This window comes from Coptis chinensis, chromosome 7 (genome assembly GCF_015680905.1).
Source record: "Coptis chinensis isolate HL-2020 chromosome 7, ASM1568090v1, whole genome shotgun sequence".
Classification (NCBI taxonomy): Eukaryota; Viridiplantae; Streptophyta; class Magnoliopsida; order Ranunculales; family Ranunculaceae; genus Coptis; species Coptis chinensis.
Window position 1 is genome coordinate 1,129,709 of NC_141462.1, and position 22,646 is coordinate 1,152,354.

The 22,646-nt window shown below is 35.7% G+C and overlaps 1 protein-coding gene and 1 pseudogene across 3 annotated transcripts; both read left to right on the top strand.

Annotated features, from left to right (window-relative positions):
• Positions 1-2,053: 2,053 nt before the first annotated feature.
• Positions 2,054-15,142, top strand: LOC147485032 (casein kinase 1-like protein HD16; annotated as a pseudogene). The gene is made up of 18 exons (XR_015201496.1): positions 2,054-2,074; positions 2,153-2,212; positions 4,773-4,901; positions 4,998-5,071; positions 5,393-5,462; positions 5,673-5,728; positions 6,509-6,580; positions 6,712-6,806; positions 6,918-6,981; positions 7,069-7,198; positions 7,281-7,499; positions 7,613-7,755; positions 9,305-9,479; positions 9,623-9,713; positions 10,622-10,779; positions 12,259-12,380; positions 13,948-14,107; positions 14,709-15,142. The product of XR_015201496.1 is annotated as a casein kinase 1-like protein HD16 (transcript).
• Positions 15,143-18,321: 3,179 nt separating this feature from the next.
• Positions 18,322-21,409, top strand: LOC147485033 (NADH dehydrogenase [ubiquinone] flavoprotein 1, mitochondrial). 2 transcript variants are annotated; one of them, XM_086570800.1, is made up of 3 exons: positions 18,322-18,665; positions 18,917-20,342; positions 21,164-21,409. In XM_086570800.1, the coding sequence occupies exons 1-2, from the start codon at positions 18,621-18,623 to the stop codon at positions 20,327-20,329; spliced, it is 1,458 nt and encodes a 485-aa protein (XP_086426926.1). In that variant the 5' UTR covers positions 18,322-18,620; the 3' UTR covers positions 20,330-20,342; positions 21,164-21,409. The 2 variants fall into 2 exon arrangements, with proteins under 2 accessions (XP_086426926.1, XP_086426927.1); XM_086570801.1 differs by having other exon boundaries at positions 18,448-18,776; positions 18,853-20,342.
• Positions 21,410-22,646: the final 1,237 nt, after the last annotated feature.

The window sequence follows — 22,646 nt, forward strand, 5'->3', positions numbered from 1 at the left end:
TTTTATATAGCTGATGATGATCTAAGCACGGTTCTGGAGGACATTAATTCTCTAATCAATAACAAAAAGTTTCGAGGCTCATTGGGTAACGGGAAGTAAAGGTGAGACCTGGAGAATGCAATCAACTTGTTAAAGACATTTGGAGTCTGAATTGTCTAGGTTTGTGCAGTGTAAACAAATGTTTAGAGGTTTACCATAATTGTGTGAAATATGGTTATGAATTTTTGCTGTAATTTTGGAATAGTGAATATAAATTTTCATTTCGCCTGATATTTGGCATAATTCCAGTTTATATTTCGTACTTTTTACATATAAAAACCTAGATCCCCATTTTTCTTGATTTGAAGTTTTAACTCGTGGAAATGGAATGTATGTAACTATATAAGTTTTAAAATTCCGTTAAGAATGCAAATCAACTCTCCACAAATCTCTTTGACAAAAAAAATGAAAGGCTCAATATTTTCAAAAAATTATTTTTTCTCAAAAAGTATTTTTTTTAAATATTTATTCTAAAAATAATTTTTAAATATTTTAAATATTTTTTTTTAAAATCTATTTTATCGAACTAGTAAATTTTGTGATATTTCTCAAAATATCTTAGCATATCTCAGTATTTTTTACTAATGTGCAATCAATATGCTTTTGGAGCTGGATGAAAAAGTGAAAAGAAAAAATTGTATTTTAACTTGAAAAACAAATTTTTGTTATTTATCATAAAACATATTTTTGGACCAAATATCTTAACATATCTCAACATTTTTTACTAATGTGCAATCAATATGCTTTTGGAGTTGGATGAGAAAGTGAGAAGAAAAAATTGTTTTTTAACTTGAAAAACAAATTTTTGTTATTTATCATAAAACATGTTTTTTGGACCAATAGATGTTTTTTTGGGTGAAAAACTATTTTATACAAAAGGGCGGAGAAACTTTCAACACTCACTGAGTCAAAATAGATGATGTTGGGATGTTGTTGGTCGATAAATTGGTGTTGTTGGCCCAACATCGAAGAGTGGCCATATTCGTGATAAAGGGGTCCTAAGAATTGATCACTATTTGATCCATCTTGAGAATGCAATGCGTTTGTTGAAAACTTACGGGTGTTTGGATCTCATTTTTTTTCTTTCAAAAAATCAATTTTTCTCAAAAAGTATTTTTCTGAAAAAAATTTATTATAAAAACAATTTTTAAACAGTTTTTCTTAAAAATTATTTTATCAAACTAATAAATTTTGTGATATTTTTCAAAATATCTTAACATGTCTCGCGTTTTTCACTAATGGGCAGTTGGGCACCATATGCCATTCACATTTCGACTGATATTTGGCATAATATCATTCCAATTTATATTTCATTAATTTCGGCATATATATAAAAAAACTGTATTGCCCTCCTCTTTTCTGACTCGATGAAATGACGACCAGATGAAATGGCCAAGGCATTTTGTTTGTTTTTTCAAGTATTGTTGAATTTTTTAATTCTGTTACAATCTTAAATGGGATGAATGTTTTTATAGCCAATTTGAACTCGTATAATAATTTTTTGGTATAAATATCTGAGACATTAGAGGAAAAAACTACATGTGTTGATTGCGGCTTTGCTAAATTACTCAATCTCAAAATGCTAAAATTCTGAGAAAGTAGAGAATAGAAAAGGCTTTGTCACTTCGTTACCAATAAGGAAGATGGTCGATGGCCTTGATGATGACACATGGCTACCCATGATGGACCACACAACCTTGTCTATCACATAGAACTGAAAGAAAAGTGAGACTTCAACAACTTAGACCAGCCATGAGGAATTGAGCATTTGTGACTTTAATATAAGCTTGTGATATAAGATTGATAAGAACATCTCAACTCATATTTTTGATAAAGAGGAGCGTGTGACTGTAGTCAGAGGCTTGCCTTAGGTGTCGTGACTGTAAGCTCTTCACTCCAGGATCATTAGCTACAACGAGGCCCAGCCTAATGATTTGACATATAAGCATTCTTGCTAAGGTGTTCAAACCTCTAATTGCATGCATGGTGGTCTAGACTTCCACACTCTGTGAGTCTCATCATGAAAGAGTAACTGGTATGTAAATCTTCTAATAGTCATTACTGTTTACAATTACTTGTATATGCCTGATGGAACCATTTTTATCCTTTACAGAAGTCTGGAGGTCAAATGCAGTCCGAGGTTATTGATGGTGTGGCGCAGAAACGTCATAAGGTACAAGTTACATTGTATACTATATTTTATTATGAAAGTATAGTGCCACTAGAGCTGCCGGCCCATGGGTGGCAGGGGTGGTTTGTCCTCTTTCTTAATTTTTTTTTATAACAAGAGAAAGTGCTTCATGAATGTGTAACCCTTGGTAAACAATGTTTACTATTATGAGATCATATTGTGATTCACTCACATGTGTAAGAGCATTTGCAATGCAGGTGATAGAGGGGGGGAAGTGATAACTATCACCTTTTCCTCTAAAATGCTTGCATTGCTTTGGGTGATAAACTCGGTGATAGTTTTCCGAGTTCAAAACAAGGTGAAACCTTCCACCGAAGTTTATCCTCGAGTTGTTTTCGGACGGGATGTTTATCCGCATCGCGGTGTTTTTTTTAAAAAAATAGGGTTTTTTTCGGACGGGATGTTAGATTTGAACTTTCGCATGATTTTTTGGTTTTTTCGATTTTTTAAATTTCAGGACGGATGTTTCATTCCGTCCGAGTGTTTTTCATTTTTATGTCCAGACGGAATCCAACATCCCGTCCGAGATATTTTTTATCACCTTTGCATTGCACAGCTTCACCTTGTTTATCACCGGGTTGGTGATAGAGGGGGTGAAAAGTGAGGAGGTGGCGGTGATAGAGGGGGTGAAAACTATCACCTGCATTGCAAATGCTCTAACGGATTCAACTTATATTATCTTTAGCCTAGATGATTGGATTGCTTGTACTCAGGATAAAGTAATAAACAGGTACTAGTAACCTTGAGTTGTTTACTTATCCACATTAAGCTTACTATAGTGTGTGTGTCAATACTCAATAGAGTTTTCTGAAGCAAGTCTTGAACTTTGAGAAAGATGTCAGTTTTGGATTGTTGCTCATAGGTTTTTTACGTTAAAGATATCTTTGTTCCACTTTTTCAATTTGGTGCACAATTGCTTTCACCATTGAGGTGTGTGATCTGTCGTCTTCCACATTGGCACCTCAGAGAGTATAAGCTATCTGCTTCTTGTGCATGAAATATCCGGGTTCCAAATTGCTGATAAAAAAATATGAATGACCCCTCCTGAGACATGCATCTTTGTCTTTTACTATAACAGAATTGAATCCTTGGAGCAATAGATTTTTAATATATCATATCTTGATATTGGTTTAAAAACAATGGTAGAATTTGTAAGAAGATTTTTCACTTGATATATTTGTTTTTGTTTCTAAAAATATTTCCACTTCCAAGTAGCATGCTCGATTTGTTAAATTATTATTATTATTATTTTCCGACAGGATCATTTTTTGCAGATTAAGGTTTTAGGTGTAGAGTGTAGAGTGTAGACAATATAGTTTCAACAGGAAGCAGATTTTGATTTACATTATAGTTTTTTGAATCCCTATAGCTAGACAGAGTTCTCACTCTGACAACATTTTAGGTGGCCCTATCTATGGTCCAGTTTATTACTCATCTGTTTTCAAGAGAATGGACCTGCTGATGTGTTTTGAATTTCTTCCTGTTATTGTTTTTGGATAGTTACTTGTCTTGGTAGTTATTGGTAAAATTTCTATGATCCAAATTGGCTTTTTTTGACAATAATTAGTTAATTTAATAGCTGACTTATGTATCTTCAGCCAGTAGTGGACAAACACTATCTATTTTGGAAATAAATGAATGAGAAGTCTTTGAAACAAAATTGGATTTATAGCTTATTTTCCTTTTATAACAAGTTGGAGAAAAAAAGGTAGTTCAATACTTCAATTTGAGGAGTTTGTAAAATACATGTTTAGAGTTCAAGATCGGGATACCTAGGCACCTGCCAAGCAATTTACTAATTTAATGGTGTAACGATTACTCAGTGTTTCTGCAGGTGTTGTTGATGACATTGACCAGGACTATTATGCTATTTGTCTTTCAGCTTCTCGCTGATTATAGAGATATATATTTGGTTTCTTGGCATAAAGGAAAGTTTTCCTATTTTTACTGGGGAAAAACAACAACATCAATAAATAATCTCAACAACAAATGTTTCCAATGGCTTAGACTATATTGTCTGTTTTTTGTACTTTATTTGATAATAATATTTTTCTTTGTAGGAAAACAAACTTGGTGATGAAGGTGATCGTGGGTCTTCACATCTAAAATCATGCATCACCAGATCTTTCCAGGTTATTGCTGTAAGTGACATCCTAATTAGTTATAGCTAATTAGTTTGGTTTTTAACAGTCATTGTTATAGCTAATTAGTTTGGTTTTAGGGTATGGTAGATGAAAGTTGTGTTGTCAGATGCAGTGCTAAGGAGGCAGTTTTTAGTTGAGTGCATGTCTGACTTAGTTAACTTTGTTGTAACCTTGTAGAAATACTATCCTCAACATTTAACAATGCTCATGTTGAATTATAAGCTTTGTGTGCAGTTTGGGGGTATCAAGTAAAAATTTGTACTTATCAAAGTATAGTCAATATTTGAGCTCTTTACTTCATAAGAAAGTCGAAGTAGAATTCTGAACAATACTGGTGTTTTGACCTTGTACTATGTGCACTTGCTGGTTCTTATCTGAGAACTTGAAATTGTTTTCAGGTTCAAGTATGTGGTTCCCCACAATATAAGGTAGAAAGGAAGCTGGGTAAAGGTGGTTTTGGTCAGGTCTTTGTTGGTCGTCGTGTTTCCGGCGGAACTGAGCGGGGAACGGGTCCTGGGGCTATGGAGGTAGTTCTCAGTCTATTGCATTTCATGTAAAATCATTTTTATTTCTATATTTTCTGAGTTGGTATGCTGCTCCTATTAACTTTTATGTCTCCTTAGGTGGTGTTAAAGTTTGAGCATAGGAGCAGCAAAGGTTGTAACTATGGTTCTCCTTATGAGTGGCAAGTTTACAACTATGTCTGACAGCTTCTTTTATGCCTATGTGATATCCTTTTGTTATTCCTATTTTCCCTGTAGAGGAATGCCAAGGAGCCACTTCTTTGACAAGAAGCACCACTGAACTACCGCTCTAAAATACTAAATCCTTCTGCGGATTCCCGTGCATTGGGAATAGAATCTTGTGTCCTGGAATCCACAAAAATATGCATTTTTATTGGGATAGCTTTGGATGTGCCTCTTTACAGGAGTAGCTCCTTACATTTCTCTCTTTGGTTATTATTGTAACTTTCTCAATAGATAATAATAGTTTTTAATAAACTGTATTTTATTGATAGCGTACTTGGTGGAATTCATGGAGTGCCTAAAGTGCATTATAAAGGGGGGCAAGGCGACTACTATGTAATGGTATGATTTAAATCTTTTCCTCTCCCTCATATCATATTTGATACTACCTTTGGCTGTAAATGATTATATGCTATTTGATCATCTAAGGAATGAAATGCACTGAAAGTGGTAATGTATGACTTTCAAGGTTCTTCTTATGGCTGTATTAGTATTCTGAATCTGTATAGGCCTAGTGAAGTGCACAAGTGACTAATTTTTATATGGTTTCAGGTCATGGACATATTAGGACCTAGTTTATGGGACACATGGAATTCTTCAGGGCAAGTGTGAGTTCTATATATCTTTCTTATCTAAATATCTTGTCTGTGTATGTATGTATGTACGAGCAGTATCCGAATCTTCTTATTGAGAAATCTTTTATTTATTCTGACTTGTATACTGCTGTTGATTGGTAAAAAAAATTCTTCTTTTAAAACTGGCGTATAAAATTTGAAAGACCACGAGGAATCACACAACAGACTAGATTGAGATAAGAAAAGAATGCACTTGTTATGGGTTGTCAGTGTATTACAGAGGAAGAACATCCTCACCTACAAACAAAAAAGACGAAAACCCTTGGGCTTATATATGAGTGGTGTGATAAAAACCAAATGCATGAGCAGATAGCGGGAAATTAACCAAATAAGCTAAACTCACATAAATTTGACTAGTAAATAAATCAGAAATCCGGTACAAATGTACAATGTGCCTTCTATCTTTATTTACTTTTCTGTGTGTATCTTCTTCTTCTTTGCTTGTGTTTGGTGTGCGGTGGCTTGGGAGTTGCGACGTAGAATTGCTAGTGTAACTAGCTGTTCTAGGAAGTAATGTAATTGGTTTTCAACTACTTAAATTGATGAAATATATTTTACTCTTAGAAAAATGTTTGTTTTCTGTCTGAATGAATCTGGAGAGGTGACCACAACATCATTCCTCTCACCAAATTGTTCAGCCTCGTTAAACCTTATTATTTTATCTACTGAATGTTAAAAAATGACACAGAAAAGTTTTCTAAATTTCTTGCTATATATTGACCTCTCTTCCCTTCTTGTATGTTAAATATGCAGGATGTCCTCAGAAATGGTAGCATGTATTGCTGTTGAGTCAATATCAATCCTGGAGAAGATGCACTCAAAGGGGTAATTACTGATAATGTTCCTACTGTTTAGCTTTGTAGTCTTGGGAAAGAGACTGGTTATGTGTAGTTACAGAAGTTTCCTTTGTTGGTCTGTTTTTATATTTCTCATGTGATGCCTCTGTCCAATATTAGTTATGTCCATGGAGATGTGAAGCCTGAAAATTTTCTTCTCGGACAGCCAACTACACAACAAGAGAAGAAGTTGTTCCTTGTTGACCTGGGATTAGGTGAGGAAGATGGCTATTCTTCACATGAAAGCACCAATGGTTTTGCATGTTATTTTCTTCGTCTTCATTTTGTAGTTACTGATATTTGTTACTTTAAATTAAATCTTGCAGCATCAAAATGGAGAGATGGATCCAGTGGTCATGTTGAATATGATCAACGCCCTGATATTTTTAGGTAGATCGCTATTCTTGAACAAGTTACTTCATTCTTTTTTCTAGGCTGAATATAAATATAAAATTCGTTCATGCTTTATTGCTCCAGGGGAACTGTCCGATGTGCTAGTGCACATGCCCACTTGGGTAGAACCGCAAGTAGATGAAATGATCTAGAATCTCTTGCGTACACACTCATCTTCCTTCATAGAGGCAGATTACCATGGCAAGGCTATCAGGTATTTTGGTGTTGTCTCAGAGAGTCTGTGTATGCTATTTTCTTTGTGTTCTGTGATTGACATTAGTTTTTTCGTTTTTCAGGGAGACAATAAGTCATTCCTGGTTTGCAAGAAAAAGATGTCGACATCCCCTGAGTTGCTGTGTTGTTTTTGCCCTCCACCTTTTAAGCAATTTCTTGAGATAGTGGTAAACATGAAATTTGATGAAGAGCCTAACTATTCCAAACTGATATCTCTGTTTGAGGGGTTGCTTGGACCAAACCCGGCAATTAGACCAATAAACACAGATGGCGCTCAAAAGGTTATAAATGGTCAATGTTGAATACATTATTTTCCAATCGATTTATTGATGTCCGTGTAGTGCTTAATGCTAGCTTAATACTTACTCTCTTTTTCTCTTTGAAACAATGCTAGATCATCCACCAAGTTGGTCAGAAACGGGGTAGGTTGACCATTGAGGAAGAAGATGACGGTCAACCGAAGAAGAAGGTCCGTCTAGGAGTTCCTGCTTCCCAGTGGATTTCAGTTTACAACGCCAAGCCACCAATGAAACAGAGGTAGAACAATTTTTTAACATTATGTATTTTGCCTGAGAGTAGATCAGGTTAAGGAAAACTATAGCGTAGCACATTGTGTTACCAGCCAATACAAAGCTGTCACATGAAGCCGAAACTGGACAACCGGTTAACAACTCAAACTTGTGTAGTAAAAAGTTTCCTTTCTCTTTTCTCACCTCTTCTCTCTGCCTCGCTTCTCTCAATCTTTAGTCCCCTCTCTTCAATCAGTTCCATCTTTCCCTGTTTCTTTGGTAGAAAATCAAACTAGTGGACTAGTGGTGAAATACTAACTAAACCGATTTTAAGAAAATAGGTAGTGGAAAGCGAAATATGTGTTTTTTATAAATTCATTTTCATCACCTTCAAATTCAAACATTTAATGTTGCAATAGGGAGACAAATTTGTATGGATTTTTGGGACAGAGATAGTGTTTAAGGATATGGGTTTGAGGGTAAGTTAAAAAATGACTCTCACAAGCAAGTTGCCTTGATTTCAAAGGTGTTAAGGGAATAATTTAAAAAGGAATTTAATCATTCTGAGGAAGGGTTTATTCAAATTTGAAGAGGGTTCTTATAATTTTAATTGTCTAAAAGTTAGAGGATTTTTCCCTACTGAATCTTGTGTGAACTGTGAAGTCGTTGCCGAAGTTCATCTCTGCTTAGCTATTTTCTCTTCCTCCCTTTTTTCTTTGTCTTTGCCTTTGCTTTTGTTATTTTTATTTTTTTTTCAAAAGGAAACATATTGTACCTGCTTTCCAGTTTGAAATCCACGTGGCTGTGCTGTATTTGCGTGTTACACTCAGAGTGTAACACGTTACTCTAGAACAACTCTTAAGTTTAATCATACAACACGACGGTTTGGAGGGAAATCTTGTTGTAAATAAAGGCCATAGTCATAAGGTAGAGGATATAATGTAAGGAGGGACTGAATTTATTGGGAGAGTTTGATTATAGATTTTACTGTTAGGAGGGCCTCTAACAAAGCAAATTTTCCAGATGTCTCAGTGCAAATTAATTACAAGGAAAAAAGTTATTTATGGTTTTGCATTAGCACAGCATTTCTCTTCATGCTTGTTTCCTATCTCTGTAACTAAGTAAGAAGACACAGCGTAAAATAAAACTCTATCACCATATTATGTCTTGTTGATATCTTAAAAATAGTAATGCACTTATAAAGTGATGAGTGCTTCCTATTTTTAGATGCTCAAGTGGTCGCTCCTGGATCATATTATCAATCCGCCTGATGGTATATTTGTCTTGTTCAAGGTGTACAGTCCATCATTTTCTGTTATGTACAATAATGAATGATGCATGATCATGTTCCCTTTAAAACTATATGTTCGTTATTTTCACTTTTGCTAGCTAAACTAAAATTGTATTGCTAAATAAGTAAATAGAAAATTCAAACTTGACCGGGAAAAAATACCTTTAAAGAAAAAGAAAAGAAGCAATACATCCTCTGACAAAACCAAGCATGTGATACACATCAACCCGCAGTTTCATTGTTGTAATCACCTAATTAACATACTTTACTCTTTGTTATTGATAAGGTATCACTACAATGTGGCGGATGGACGATTATCACCACATGTGGAAAAAGGGAATGAAGATGGCCTTCTTATAAGTTGTGTTGCATCTTGTACCAATCTTTGGGCACTAATTATGGATGCTGGAACTGGATTCACATCTCAAGTTTATGAACTGTCACCGTGCTTCCTCCACAAAGTATGACTTCATTTTGCTAACTCATGAATATTTTGGTTTTTGTTTTTGTCTTTGTTTTTGTTTTTTTTTTTTTTTTTTTTTCTTTTAGTTATTTAATTTCATGCTCAATCAATATAATGCCATTAGTACCTTCAACATCACAGGAATGGATTATGGAGCAATGGGAGAAGAACTACTACATCAGTTCAATTGCTGGTGCTACCAATGGAAGCTCTCTCGTGGTGATGTCTAAAGGTTAATCTCCAATATCCACTTGCTTAATGCAGAAACAAATGCTTTAATTTACCTTGTTTCTCTTTAATTTACCAACTATCTGTATCATATACTTTGTTCTTTAATGGAATAGTATAAATACGGTGTACCATTACTATTTTGGTCCATGTGTTTGACACATGAGTTCCGTTATATAAACTTGAAGGTCTTCTTAAATTGAGAGAGGTAGCACACTTGATTACTTTTCACTCTGCAGTCTGCCCATTCACGTGTATATATATATATATATATATATATATATATATATATATATATATATATATATATATATATATATATATGGGGTAGGTTCTGTTTACAATACTTTTATACAACGTTTTATACAAGGAATCAAGGCTTAATTCATATATATATAGGGATGGATCCGTTTACCATGGTTTATACCACGCCTCTTTATAAGACGAGTTAAGAGCTAAGATTTTGTGGATATGATCTACTAACTATGGATAGCTACTCCACCAAAATTCGGTTCATTTGGAAACCTCTAACTTAGTTAAAAAATGTTGCCAACTTTTAATTTTTTTAACGGTCCAGATTCTTCGATTTTGCAATCATCTTTTGACATTGTTAAACACCATAAAATGAGATGAAATTTTGTGGAGGAGATCTTCATGGTTTGTTGGGACATATCCACAAAAAATTAGGTTCTAGTTCGTCTTGTGGGTGAAGTTGTGGGGCATGGTATGAAAACCATGGTATATTGATCCCTACCCCCTATATATATTATTTTTCAGATATTGTTTTTTTTGTCGATCTTTCTTTGCCACGTAAGATAGCATAAAACGCGGCTCAATATACAGCATTACAATTTGAAAGCAAGACTTGATCTTCATTTGCTTGAGTCTGAATTTATGACCCAATTTATTCAGGTACACAATTCACTCAGCAATCTTACAAAGTCAGTGTTTCTTTTCCTTTCAAATGGATAAACAAGAAATGGAGGGAAGGATTTTATGTCACTTCAATGGCTACTGCTGGGAATCGGTGGGGTATTGTCATGTCTCGCAACGCGGGCTATAGTGATCAGGTTAGTAATACGTCTGTCTTTTGTTAAAAGTAAGTATTTATTCTGTTATTAATAAAGAGACCAAAAAGAGGATATTAGGAAACTGTGTAGGACGAGATATTCTACACTGCAAGAACATAAAAAAGAGTAAAAGAAACTAAAGCAGTACAACTCACTGGAGCACTCTAACTAGCGGCCATGAATGAATCCAATTGTAACACACAGCAGCCATTCCAGTGCTAATACAAATCAGCCAAACTGCGCATACATTAACTCGTTCCAGTTTTCGACCAAAGGAATATAAGCCCTTTGATCAAGGTAATGACGGTTAGTGAGACACCTCTTCTCACTTTGAAGTTTGAACACTTGAGAAGGCACTAGGTTATTTAAAGAGTGTCTTCAACTCTCTCTCATATTATTTGTTTAAAAACAATGATAGAACTTGTAAGATGATTTTTCACTTGATATATTTGTTTTCGACTTTTCGTTTCTAAAACTCCTTCCACTTCCAAGTAGCATGCTCGATTTGTTAAATTATTATTATTATTATTATTATTATTCCGACAGGATCATTTTTCTTGAGAAGTTTGATCCTTTTTTTTAGTCTCTTCTCCGAGGCTCACTCTCTCAATGCAAATATTTGGGTTCTTGGTGAGGATGTGTCTTTTGTTAGTTTGTAATTAATATGGATTCTGATTCGCAGATTAAGGTTTTATGTGTAGAGTGTAGACAATATAGTTTCAACGGGAAGCATATTTTGATTTACATTATAGTTTTTTGAATCCCTGTAGCTATACAGAATTCTCACTCTGACAACATTTTAGGTGGCCCTATCTATGGTCCAACTTATTACTCATCTGTTTTCAAGAGAATGGACTTGCTGATGTGTTTTGAATTTCTTCCTGTTCTTGTTTTTGGAGAGTTACTTGTCTTGGTAGTTATTGGTAAAATTAAAAATTTCTATGATCCAAGTTGGCTTTTTTTGACAATAATTAGTTAATTTAATAGCTGACTTATGTATCTTCAGCCAGTAGTGGACAAACACTATCTATTTTGGAAATAAATGAATGAGAAGTCTTTGAAACAAAATTGGATTTAAAAGCTTTGATTTATAGCTTATTTTCCTTTTATAACAAGTTGGAGAAAAAAAGGTAGTTCAATTTGAGGAGTTTGTAAAATACATGTTTAGGGTTCAAGATCGGGATACCTGGGCACCTTCCAAGCAATTTACTAATTTAATGGTGTAACGATTACTCAGTGTTTCTGCAGGTGTTGTTGATGACAGTGACCAGGACTATTATGCTATTTGTCTTTTAGCTTCTCGCTGATTATAGAGATATACATTTGGTTTCTTGGCATCTAACGGAAAGTTTTCCTATTTTTACTGGGGAAAAACAACAACAGCATCAATAAATAATCACAACAACAAATGTTTCCAATGGCTTAGACTATATTGTCAGTTTTTTGTACTCTATTTGATAATAATATTTTTCTTTGTAGGAAAACAAACTTGGTGATGAAGGTGATTGTGGGTCTTCACATCTAAAATCATGCATCACCAGATCTTTCCAGGTTATTGCTGTGAGTGACATCCTAATTGTGATCTTACTGTTTGAGTTGAGGTAAGACTTTCTATTGGTTTTAGGAAATAATTGAGTTGGAGATTTCTAACATTTGAACAAGAGTGCAATAGCTTAAATTGGAAACTAAGAATCTATGTTACATGGACACGCCATATTTTGAAAATACTGTGTGTCGGACAAATATCGGAGACATATTGTAAGTGATATACCACAATTTTTTATATATTGCCGTGTCAGACACTTCGTATCTGTGTCAGATACAGACACACCTATCCGTGATCAATGTAACTTAGCTAGGAATGAATAAGCTGCCATTTTTTCCACTCATAAGATAAAAGAAGTGTTTGCAACTTTAGTTTCTCGCTACTATTATTATAGGCCTTTAACTATATTGTTTTCTCTATGTTAAAGGAAATATGTAAAAACTAAAATTGAATCATTAATCATGATGCATGTGATATAACAGTTCATCTCTGAAAATGAATAATAAGAAACGAGAGTGCTTTTCAAGTTTTCTATTTCAGTAAAAAATCGTCTAGTTATATTTGTCCAAGCATCTGTGGTTAGTAAAAAGTGTATAATAACCAGAGTCATTGTTTTCCTAGCTATACAGCTTGTGATACACTGTATAGACAGAGTTGCTTGTAAGGTGCATCTACTGAAAGGGTTTGCAACACGAGTAGCTCTCTGCAAAATCCACTATTTTCTATTTGAGATGTTGATGGTGGAGGTAAAGCCAATTTTTCATTAACTTTAGGTTTAAGCCCTTACCTTGTTTCCTATTTGGTCACTAGGGGCTGTACAGGTTAGGAGTATGTGGAAAGAGCACTTGATTGGATACTAATATCTACACTGAAACACATATTTTATTTTCAAAAAGCCATGAGATGTATTTTTAGAAGTGTTAAGAACCCATCAATAATCAATAGCCTTACTGTTGGAGTCTTTGTTTTCTCTTGAGGTTTTATTGGAGTTTATAACTCAAAAATTTAAAGAATGGTTCAGTTTTTGTACCATAGTTAAGAAGGTTGTTGTTTCTTTCTTAATTGCCATTTAACCTGTTCATGGCTATTTTTCATTTTGTGTTCTTTTAGTGTCTGTTCTTATTTTCTCCAAATATTTATTTCGTGCTATCCAAATTTTTTGTTTACCAACATTGCCATACCTAAAATGGATAATATTCCTCCAGAATTGGTAAATCTGGATGCAATGGAATTGATTTCTGTAATTAGGAGTAAATTGTTGCAAAGATGAAGCATTTTGTGTATTCTAAATCTTTGTGTCAAATAGTTATTTACTCAAGGCGGTGTCTAGAAGATATTACTCTCCAGAAAGGCGTCTGGATATACTGAGACCATATACTACACGGACCCATAATCTCTCTGAAGACTGGGGATAGGCTTCCTGCCATACCAAGGGAAGCTGTTGCCAATAATATCCTGTACTGCCACATACGCTACTACTAGACTTGAAATTTGAACTTGAAAGAAATAAAGTAGGCGGTTCCCTATCACTTTGTTCACGACTAATGCTATGTTTGATACATAATTTTCTTTTGAGTTCCTTTCCCTCTCTCTCTCTCTCTCTTCAATATTCTCTAATTTAGGAAGTGCTCATCAAAGTTGCAATCAAAAGGTCGGGCAAGGAAACTACACGTTCATATCTCTGTTGAGGATCCTTGTGAAGAAGAAATCAGTAGAATTTTGGAGGAGATACTTCCAGAACCAAACAATTTTCAGACACAAAAATCTCGACCAAGGATAAAAGTAAGTGTATGATTTCATGTTTCTTTTAATTACTTCTAAATTTCTAATGGATTTAAGATTTGTACACAATTCATAACATCACCTTTAGAGTAGCCCTGCTCAAACTGTTTGCTTGATTTGTCAGTCCATCCAGACTGCCTTACCAGTGATTGTGGGCTACATTTGTGCGGCCCATGCCCCTGAAAAAGTCATTATTATATAAAAATTTGCTCGAAATAAATGACATTCAAATAAAATTATATTTACTGACTTTTTTATATAGGTCCTCTGATGTAAATGTAGTTGCATATCATTGGCACTGAAAATAATGATAAACGTGGCAAAAGTAATGCTCCACAGGACATAATAAGGGGACTTGTTGTAGCCAAGGTATTTTAAATATCCTTGGCTAGAAGGGGCTCATTCCAAGAAATAAGCTTTGCATCTACTATATCCATCAATGTAACTTCGAACGGATGCACATTTGTGTTATATGATTGGAAGTGAAAAGAGAAATGCTTGCTGCCAATGGAACTAGGATGTAGAATATGAGGTTCTTCATCTACCTTTTCTCTAACTTCAAGGTGTCTGTTAGCAATTTATCTAATTTGAACAATGCCAGCAAACAAGCATTTAAAGGCGAAGGATGTCGAAGCGTCTGATAGATGATGCGTTGAACTATTTTGATGAGTGTGTATCAATATCAACTTTTGATGGTCCAGAATTTTCTTCAAGTGAGTACTCATTGAACCCTTCAGCAGTATGTGATCCTCCAAGTGGTGACCTTAATCTTTTAACATCCATAAGTTCCAGTGCATCTGCCAGTTACTGCATCAACCGACTTATGAACAATAATAAGGTCCGTCTCTTATATAAGCTGACTGGTTATTGCTTTTGATGTCGTTTGACTTGTTATGGTAGCTTAAGGTTGAAGCTCGAGTCTTGTAAATCCAAAATGAAGTACCATCCTACATCCTTTAAATCATCTATGAAAAATGCTTCAGCAGGTTTTCTTTTGTGAATAAACAAACAACCATGGTTATAGTGTTTTTGATATTTCTGCCTCTTACTGATGTCAATCATTTTACATGATAAGAACTAGAGATCTCATAGAATGTTGGCCCATGATGATTCTGCTTTGTTGGGCAAAGGCAACATGCAAGACTTTCTAAAAGACCAGGATAATGTAATGTATTCCTGTAATTCATCCCAAATAGGGAGATGTAATTCATCATGAAATGGGGAGATTACGTTAGAATGTTCTAGAAAGAAATCCTGAAAGACGATGAGTGCCATAGAGTTGCGAGATCAAGATACCTTCTTTCTGGTAATCGAGATGTGAGTACATGATTCTGATTCCCTCCGTTTGAGTGCCTATGGACAGACATTGCGAATAGATAATATTACCCATCTATCTCTCGAGTTCTTCTCTCTCTCTCTCTCTCACATACACAGTGTCAATTGATTCCATCAATCAATTTCATATTTTTTTCTCTCCCTTGCACGGATTGCAAATTCATGCAATTTCATTTGATTTAGTATGTGAAGTATTAATCATGAAATTAGTTGGTATCATCGATTTTTCTGTTAAAAATAAATTGATTTCACGAGTCCATGAGGATGAGAAACACAGTTTGGGGGGTTTTTTTTTTTCGAAGTTGTTAATTTAGCTATTCCTGGTGGCTGAATTTGAGGTTGTTAATTTAGTTATTCATGTTTACTTAAGATCATGATTTGGTGTTTGATTGATAATGTGATCAGTTTGGCTGGGCTTACTTTTTAGATTTGAGTTGTGCTCTTTAAAAGACCTTTTTGTGTTCTATTGTTTATCAGAACTAGTTTTAATTTTTGGATATTGTAGGCTATATATATGGTTTGCTTGTGTTTGTTTATATCTGATTTTGTGACATGGTTGTTTGATAAGAAAGATAGGACTTCAACCCTTAGTTGTGTTAGTTTTCTTAGTACATGTTATTGATGTATCTCAACCATAAATCCATAAAAAGGTTGACATGTTTTTTTTTTTTTTTTTTCCGTTATGCCAATTATTGTTGGTTGATTAGAATACTATACGGAGACAGAGGTTCATTCTATAATTAGAAAGTTGCTTGTTAAGTTGTTTTAATAAACACGTAGTGGATCTTTAGCTCAAATGGTAGAGCACTTGGGAGTTGGAGCATATCTTCATGTATCTCAAGGTGATGGTGGTTCAAACCCACCAAGATCCTTAATTCTACTTATCATTTGAGATATTTACTATTTGTCGATGTGTTTTAGAAAGGGGGATACAAGCTGCCGGTGGACTCTGTGAATGATGGTGTGTGTCGTGTGGTGTCTGCTGGCTGGTGGTACTGGCAGGTGGTGGATGATATGTGTGGTGTGTGCTGGCTGGTAGTGTGTGTGTGTGTGTGCTGCCTGGTGGTGGTAATGTGGTGAGTGTGTGTGAGTGTGGTGGTGCTGCTGCTGCTGGTAGTGTGGTGTGGTAGTGTGGACTGGTGATGGCCGTGCTGCAGGTAGTGCTGCTGCTGCTGGTTCTAGTTGTTGCTGCTGCTGCTGCTGCTGCTACTACTACTGTGCTGCTGTTGCTGGTGTGCTGCGTGAGTGGTGTGATTGTGTGTGATGTGTGTGTGCTGCATGAGTGTGTGAGTGTGTGGTGTGTGCTGATTTAGTGTATGCATGTTGTCTGAATCCATATTATTTGGCCTTCAAACGTAATTGAATGGAGGATCATGGTTTATTTTTATTATTGTTTCTGTCTCAATCCTTCAGGAGTTACTACAAATGCACGAGTGCGGGATGCTCTGTGAGGGGAAACACAACCATGAGGTGCCTGCAGCTAGGAGCAGTAGTCACATGAACTCAGTTGGTGGTAGTGTACCTCCCTGACGCTTCAAAGAAGCACCAATATCCCAAAGCCTGAAACACAAATCCAAGATTTGGTACCTCATTTTGAGAGGAAACCTGACTTCAGCAATGAGTCTTCAGACCTAGTAATCTTGGGGGATTTGGTAGTGATATGAAGTTTGGCTCCTCTGCCTGCTATGACATGAAGCTTCCACCCTTCCATGCCTTCTAGTTCTTTTGGATTGAATACCACCCACAGTGGAATGTATCAAGCGGCTCCAATTGGTCAGGTTGTTTCAAACTTCCAAATGTCAATGCCAATGAATGTTCCTCTTGTTGCTGGAAACCTTGCATTTAGGGCTTTGATTGTGGTAATCTTGGAAAGGCTATTGCTCCACCTCAATCTTTTATCAGGGGCCAGCAGACTAAGGATGCTGATATGAGGTTTTTAAGGCCAAAACAAGAACAGAAGGAGGACGATGCTGTTTTTGAGTCACACCTACCCTTAAATCATCTTTCAAACACATCATCATCTGCATACCGCCAGATGATGGTTGGTTATCCGTTATAATTACTTGTTCGCATCTCAAGTTGAGTCCAAAGAGATGAGGATGCTTTTGAGTGCCTAAAAAGATTAATACAGGTTATTCATGTTTGTGATTGTACAAAACAACTTTATCAACCAGACTCGCATGCAATGCGTTAAAGCGTATGTAATTACTCTTTGTTTTTTGGTTCGGCTCAAATGACTATTGGAAAACTTATATTCGTACTAGCCTGCAAAATTATTTTGCATTTTTATTTTATTTTTTGCTTTTATTATACTTCATTGAGTTTGAAAACAAAAAAAATATATATCTCTAAAAAGTTGAAATATCATTTGTCACTAGAGAAAAACCAGATAAACAAGAGCATGTCTTCATATTTTCCCACTATAAATTGAGATGTATTTTACCACTATAAATTTGTTTTACAAATCTCTAGTGGAAAAATGTGGGCCTGCCACTAAACAAACATAGTCTAAGTTTTGCCTAATTAGTACAATACACACTTCAAACCCTTAGCCCCCTTAGTAAGATGGTGAAAAAACCCTCAAAATGAGATTGATGGGATAAAGATACCATACCTTAAACTTAAGCTGGCCCTCATAGCCCTCAACATTTTTACATATATTTTAATAATAAACAAATACATTTTAACATTAAACTAAAACAAATCGTTCATATTTTTCAACCTTATAATTTATAAATATTTTTGCAAACAAACACGAATTGAAATTTTCCCAGTTTATAAATTTTCATTGATTTTATCATTTTTAACTAAATCTAAATCAAATGTGGAAAAACAGTGGCAAATCTCATATTTTTTGAAAAATTAAGTTTTACGTGGCATATGTACAAAAGACAAATGGCTGAGGTGTGATTTAGGTGACGCTACTAAGTGATACGACCACGTGTCACTTTCTAGTTTCTAGTGTGTAGAAAAACAAAACAACTACCTAATCCATACAATCATTCAACTCAAATTGGATCCCCAGATATTTTAGATTGACAATATTTTCTCACCCACATATTTATTTGTTTTGAATGAGATTTGTGTAATTAGACAATCAAATTGGTCAGACCTTTACTCAAAATTGAATTCCGCATGAAATTCTGATCAGAACGCATATACACAAGATAGAGAGAAGATGTTGGGGATTGTTGGGCGTAAAGTTGTATCTGATGCTTCTTTGGTAAAAATTTCACCTGTCTTGTTTATTTATATTGATAGTTCATATTCTGTGTTTTATGATGATGTATGTATGTTTTCTGTATGAATGTTAATTTAGAATTCAACTCAAATTGTTGAACAAGACTTTCAAACTTAGTCTCTAACTTAAGGCGACACAATAAAAGCTTTAACTCATGTTTGGTTTTAAGCTGTATTTAACATTTGTGATTACTTTGCTTATGGACTTTTGTGAAAAACGTTCTGTCTATACAGAAAGTAGCTCTGCTGAGGTGCAGCACAGTTTGTAAATCCTTTAGTACCCAGGCTGCAAGTACCTCAAGTACTCCACAACCTCCTCCCCCTCCACCACCAACTGAGAAAACACATTTTGGTGGCTTGAAAGACGAAGACCGTATCTTTACTAATGTTTATGGGTTGCATGATCCTTTCCTTAAAGGTGCTATGAAAAGAGGTGACTGGTATAGAACCAAAGACATAGTAATCAAGGGGGCTGATTGGATTGTCAATGAAATGAAGAAATCTGGTCTTCGTGGGCGTGGTGGTGCTGGTTTTCCTTCTGGTCTTAAGTGGTCTTTCATGCCAAAGGTGTCTGATGGACGCCCTTCTTATCTTGTTGTCAATGCTGATGAGAGTGAGCCAGGTACATGTAAGGACAGGGAAATCATGAGGCATGACCCACACAAACTATTAGAAGGATGCTTGATTGCTGGGGTGGGCATGAGGGCAACTGCTGCTTACATTTATATAAGGGGAGAATATGTAAATGAGCGTCTAAACCTTGAGAAGGCCAGGAAAGAAGCTTATGAAGCTGGACTTTTGGGGAAGAATGCATGTGGATCTGGTTATGATTTTGATGTTCATATCCATTACGGTGCTGGTGCTTACATTTGTGGTGAAGAGACAGCGCTGTTGGAGAGTCTCGAAGGGAAACAAGGGAAACCAAGGCTGAAGCCTCCTTTCCCAGCTAATGCAGGGCTATATGGCTGTCCCACAACAGTTACAAATGTTGAAACTGTTGCTGTTTCTCCTACAATTTTAAGGCGAGGGCCTGAGTGGTTTGCCAGTTTTGGGAGGAAAAACAATTCTGGGACCAAGCTGTTTTGTATCTCAGGTCATGTTAACAAGCCTTGCACAGTTGAAGAGGAGATGAGTATACCATTGAAGGAGTTGCTGGAGAGACACTGCGGTGGAGTTAGAGGTGGATGGGACAATTTACTTGCAGTAATACCAGGAGGTTCGTCTGTCCCACTGCTTCCTAAGCACATATGCGACGATGTTCTTATGGACTACGATGCTCTCAAGGCTGTTACATCTGGGCTGGGAACTGCTGCAGTTATTGTGATGGACAAATCGACAGACGTTGTAGATGCAATTGCAAGGCTTTCATATTTTTACAAGCATGAGAGCTGTGGGCAGTGTACGCCTTGCAGAGAGGGGACAGGATGGCTTTGGATGATCATGGAAAGATTGAAGGTCGGGAATGCAAAACTGGAGGAGATTGACATGCTTCAGGAAGTTACTAAGCAAATTGAGGGGCACACCATCTGTGCATTAGGCGATGCTGCTGCTTGGCCTGTGCAGGGTCTTATCAGACATTTTAGACCTGAGCTTGAAAGGAGGATCAAGGAGCGTGCAGACAGAGAATTATTAGAGGCTGCTGTTTGAGTCATGCACCAAGGTTTGTTCTTGACATCCTGACCTTTCCATTAACTACAAGAACATGCTTTATTTCCTCCATATCTAGTTTGAGACAGTGAGATCAAGGCCAAAATATCACTTCAGCCGCCATCCCATCACTTCATAATTAAAACTTGGGAATTTAGGAATAAGATGAGGCACATAAGTGTGTTTCCCTTTCCCAACCTTTCGTGATGGAAAGATAGTAAACCACCTATTCTATCAAGTTCATATGGGAAGTTCCAAAAAAAACAAACAAACTTGTATTCAAGTATTTAACCTGTGATTTTAGAACAAAAGTGTATTTTTCTTTCAGATGTGCAATATGTTTGAGAACTGAGATATAACTTTTCTTTAATGGTGATCCTCTTATAGTGTTTAAATTAGTAAGCAGATGATGAAGAAGACGAAATCTGCACTATTGAGTTTTCTTTTTCATTTTCACTGATTTTTTTTTCTTTCTTTTTCCTTCAAAAGGTTAAGGTGTTTTAAACTTTTACTCGTTCTACTGCCATAAATTTTTTGTAGTTAAGGGAGAGTGGAGCGAGATGTGAAGAAGAAAAGAATGGGAGGAGAAAGAAACAAAATAAAAAAAGGCGGTTGGTAGACATGGCCTTCCGCCACATACACAGCATATTCTATCACATAGGAAATTTTATCTATTGGTTGATTCTGATATTTTGAATTTTTTAGACCTGCATTGTTATCGACCATAAAGAATCTTCCTTGCAGATTTTATCTTAATAGTATGTGCAGAGAAAGCTGCACCCCTGAACACTGTTATTTCATGGATCATTTACTTGTTCATGTTTTGTTCTGCAGGGATATATACCTATCAGGTGGCTATCGTGGAATAAAGTTTTTGAGCAGTTTTTTGTTCGGGGAAAGAGTTGTTTCCATGTACTGAATATTTCTTTCAGAAACTGAATGAATTTAGTCTTGTCTCTATGTTCAAAAGAAGATATCACCATTCCTGTACATTTCAGGAAATAACCATGCATTACTTTGTGTTGTTTACATTTTTGCTACTAGTATGAACTATGATCAATCTTAATATTTTCTAAAGCATCTTAAGATTGTCGTCTTTGACTGAATAACTTCTGTTGATCCATTTCATGTACTTTCCTAATTTAGTCTCTTTGCTTGGAGTGATTGAGGTTTATTCACTGGGAATCTGGGATGGAGGAGTTTAAAGTTTAAACAGTTGTGTACATGGTAATAGAGTACACCTTGATCAGTACACCTTGATCAGTTCACACAGTTCTTCAATAATCTAATCTCGCTAGTCCATCGATTTTAGTTTATAAGCCATAATTGATTGAGCTAACTGGACTTAATATCTAACCAGCCGATGTGAATCATGCAAGACGTGTACGATATAGCTCCATAAACATGAAACCTACTGCTTGTGGGGTTTGCTGAGCGCGTAAAATCCAGATCAATGTTGCAGTAAGGGATCTGAGTTTTTAACTAAATGAATTGCTTCTGACTTTGAAATTTGATTAGCCTGTGACATGTCAATATGCATGGTGATCGGAGCAGATTTTTGGGTCCAAACTCCAAACTCTTCATGTTGCCTCTTTTGGTTTTGGTTCAATTATTGGAAGGTTTTGAGGTCTTCTTGCCCCCATTTGCAATAGCTTCTAGCCTTCTACTCCGATGGATACATCTTTTGCATCTCATTTACCAGAAGACACATATTCTTCAATCAAGTTGCGGGATGCTGCTCGCACGACAACCCAACTTCAAGTATATAATCTGGCGTATGAGGCATGGCGACTCCTGAATAATAGCGTCTAAATTGTGAACTGTCCTCTCAATAAGCAAGTACTTTCACCTTTAAGATAGATGTTCCTTGCATACAAACCTTTATCTCTTACTAAAACGACTATTGAGTATTGAGGCATATTACACAGTGAGTGCTCGGTGATTTGATTTGTATGAGGCAGAGTTACTACCTTGAAGAGAAAAGTTCTGTGAAAATAGATTGGTATAATTTCATAATCTTCAGACATATTGCTACCTAACACATGAACATGCATATTGGCAGAGTGCCAGATACCTGGGACAGGCACAACCGCCATATTTTTACTTACCTAATACATGGAGAGGCATATTAGCTAATAGTTGATACTTGGACAGGAGATAACTAACTACAAAAACTACGACTTAAACAAGTGCAATTCAAGCATATTCTACTGAAACAAACTTAATCAAGCATATCCTACTTCTACAACTATGAAATATCTAGTTCGCTCTAGAACTTCATGGACTAGAGGGTTTGTAGCTAGATTCTAATCTTCAT

Excerpts from the sequence above, each read along its gene's own strand:
- LOC147485033 (XM_086570800.1), top strand. The coding sequence starts at position 18,621 with ATGTTGGGGATTGTTGGGCGTAAAGTTGTATCTGATGCTTCTTTG. Across the intron at positions 18,666-18,916 it reads TTGTATCTGATGCTTCTTTG|AAAGTAGCTCTGCTGAGGTG; the intron begins GTAAAAATTTCA and ends CTGTCTATACAG.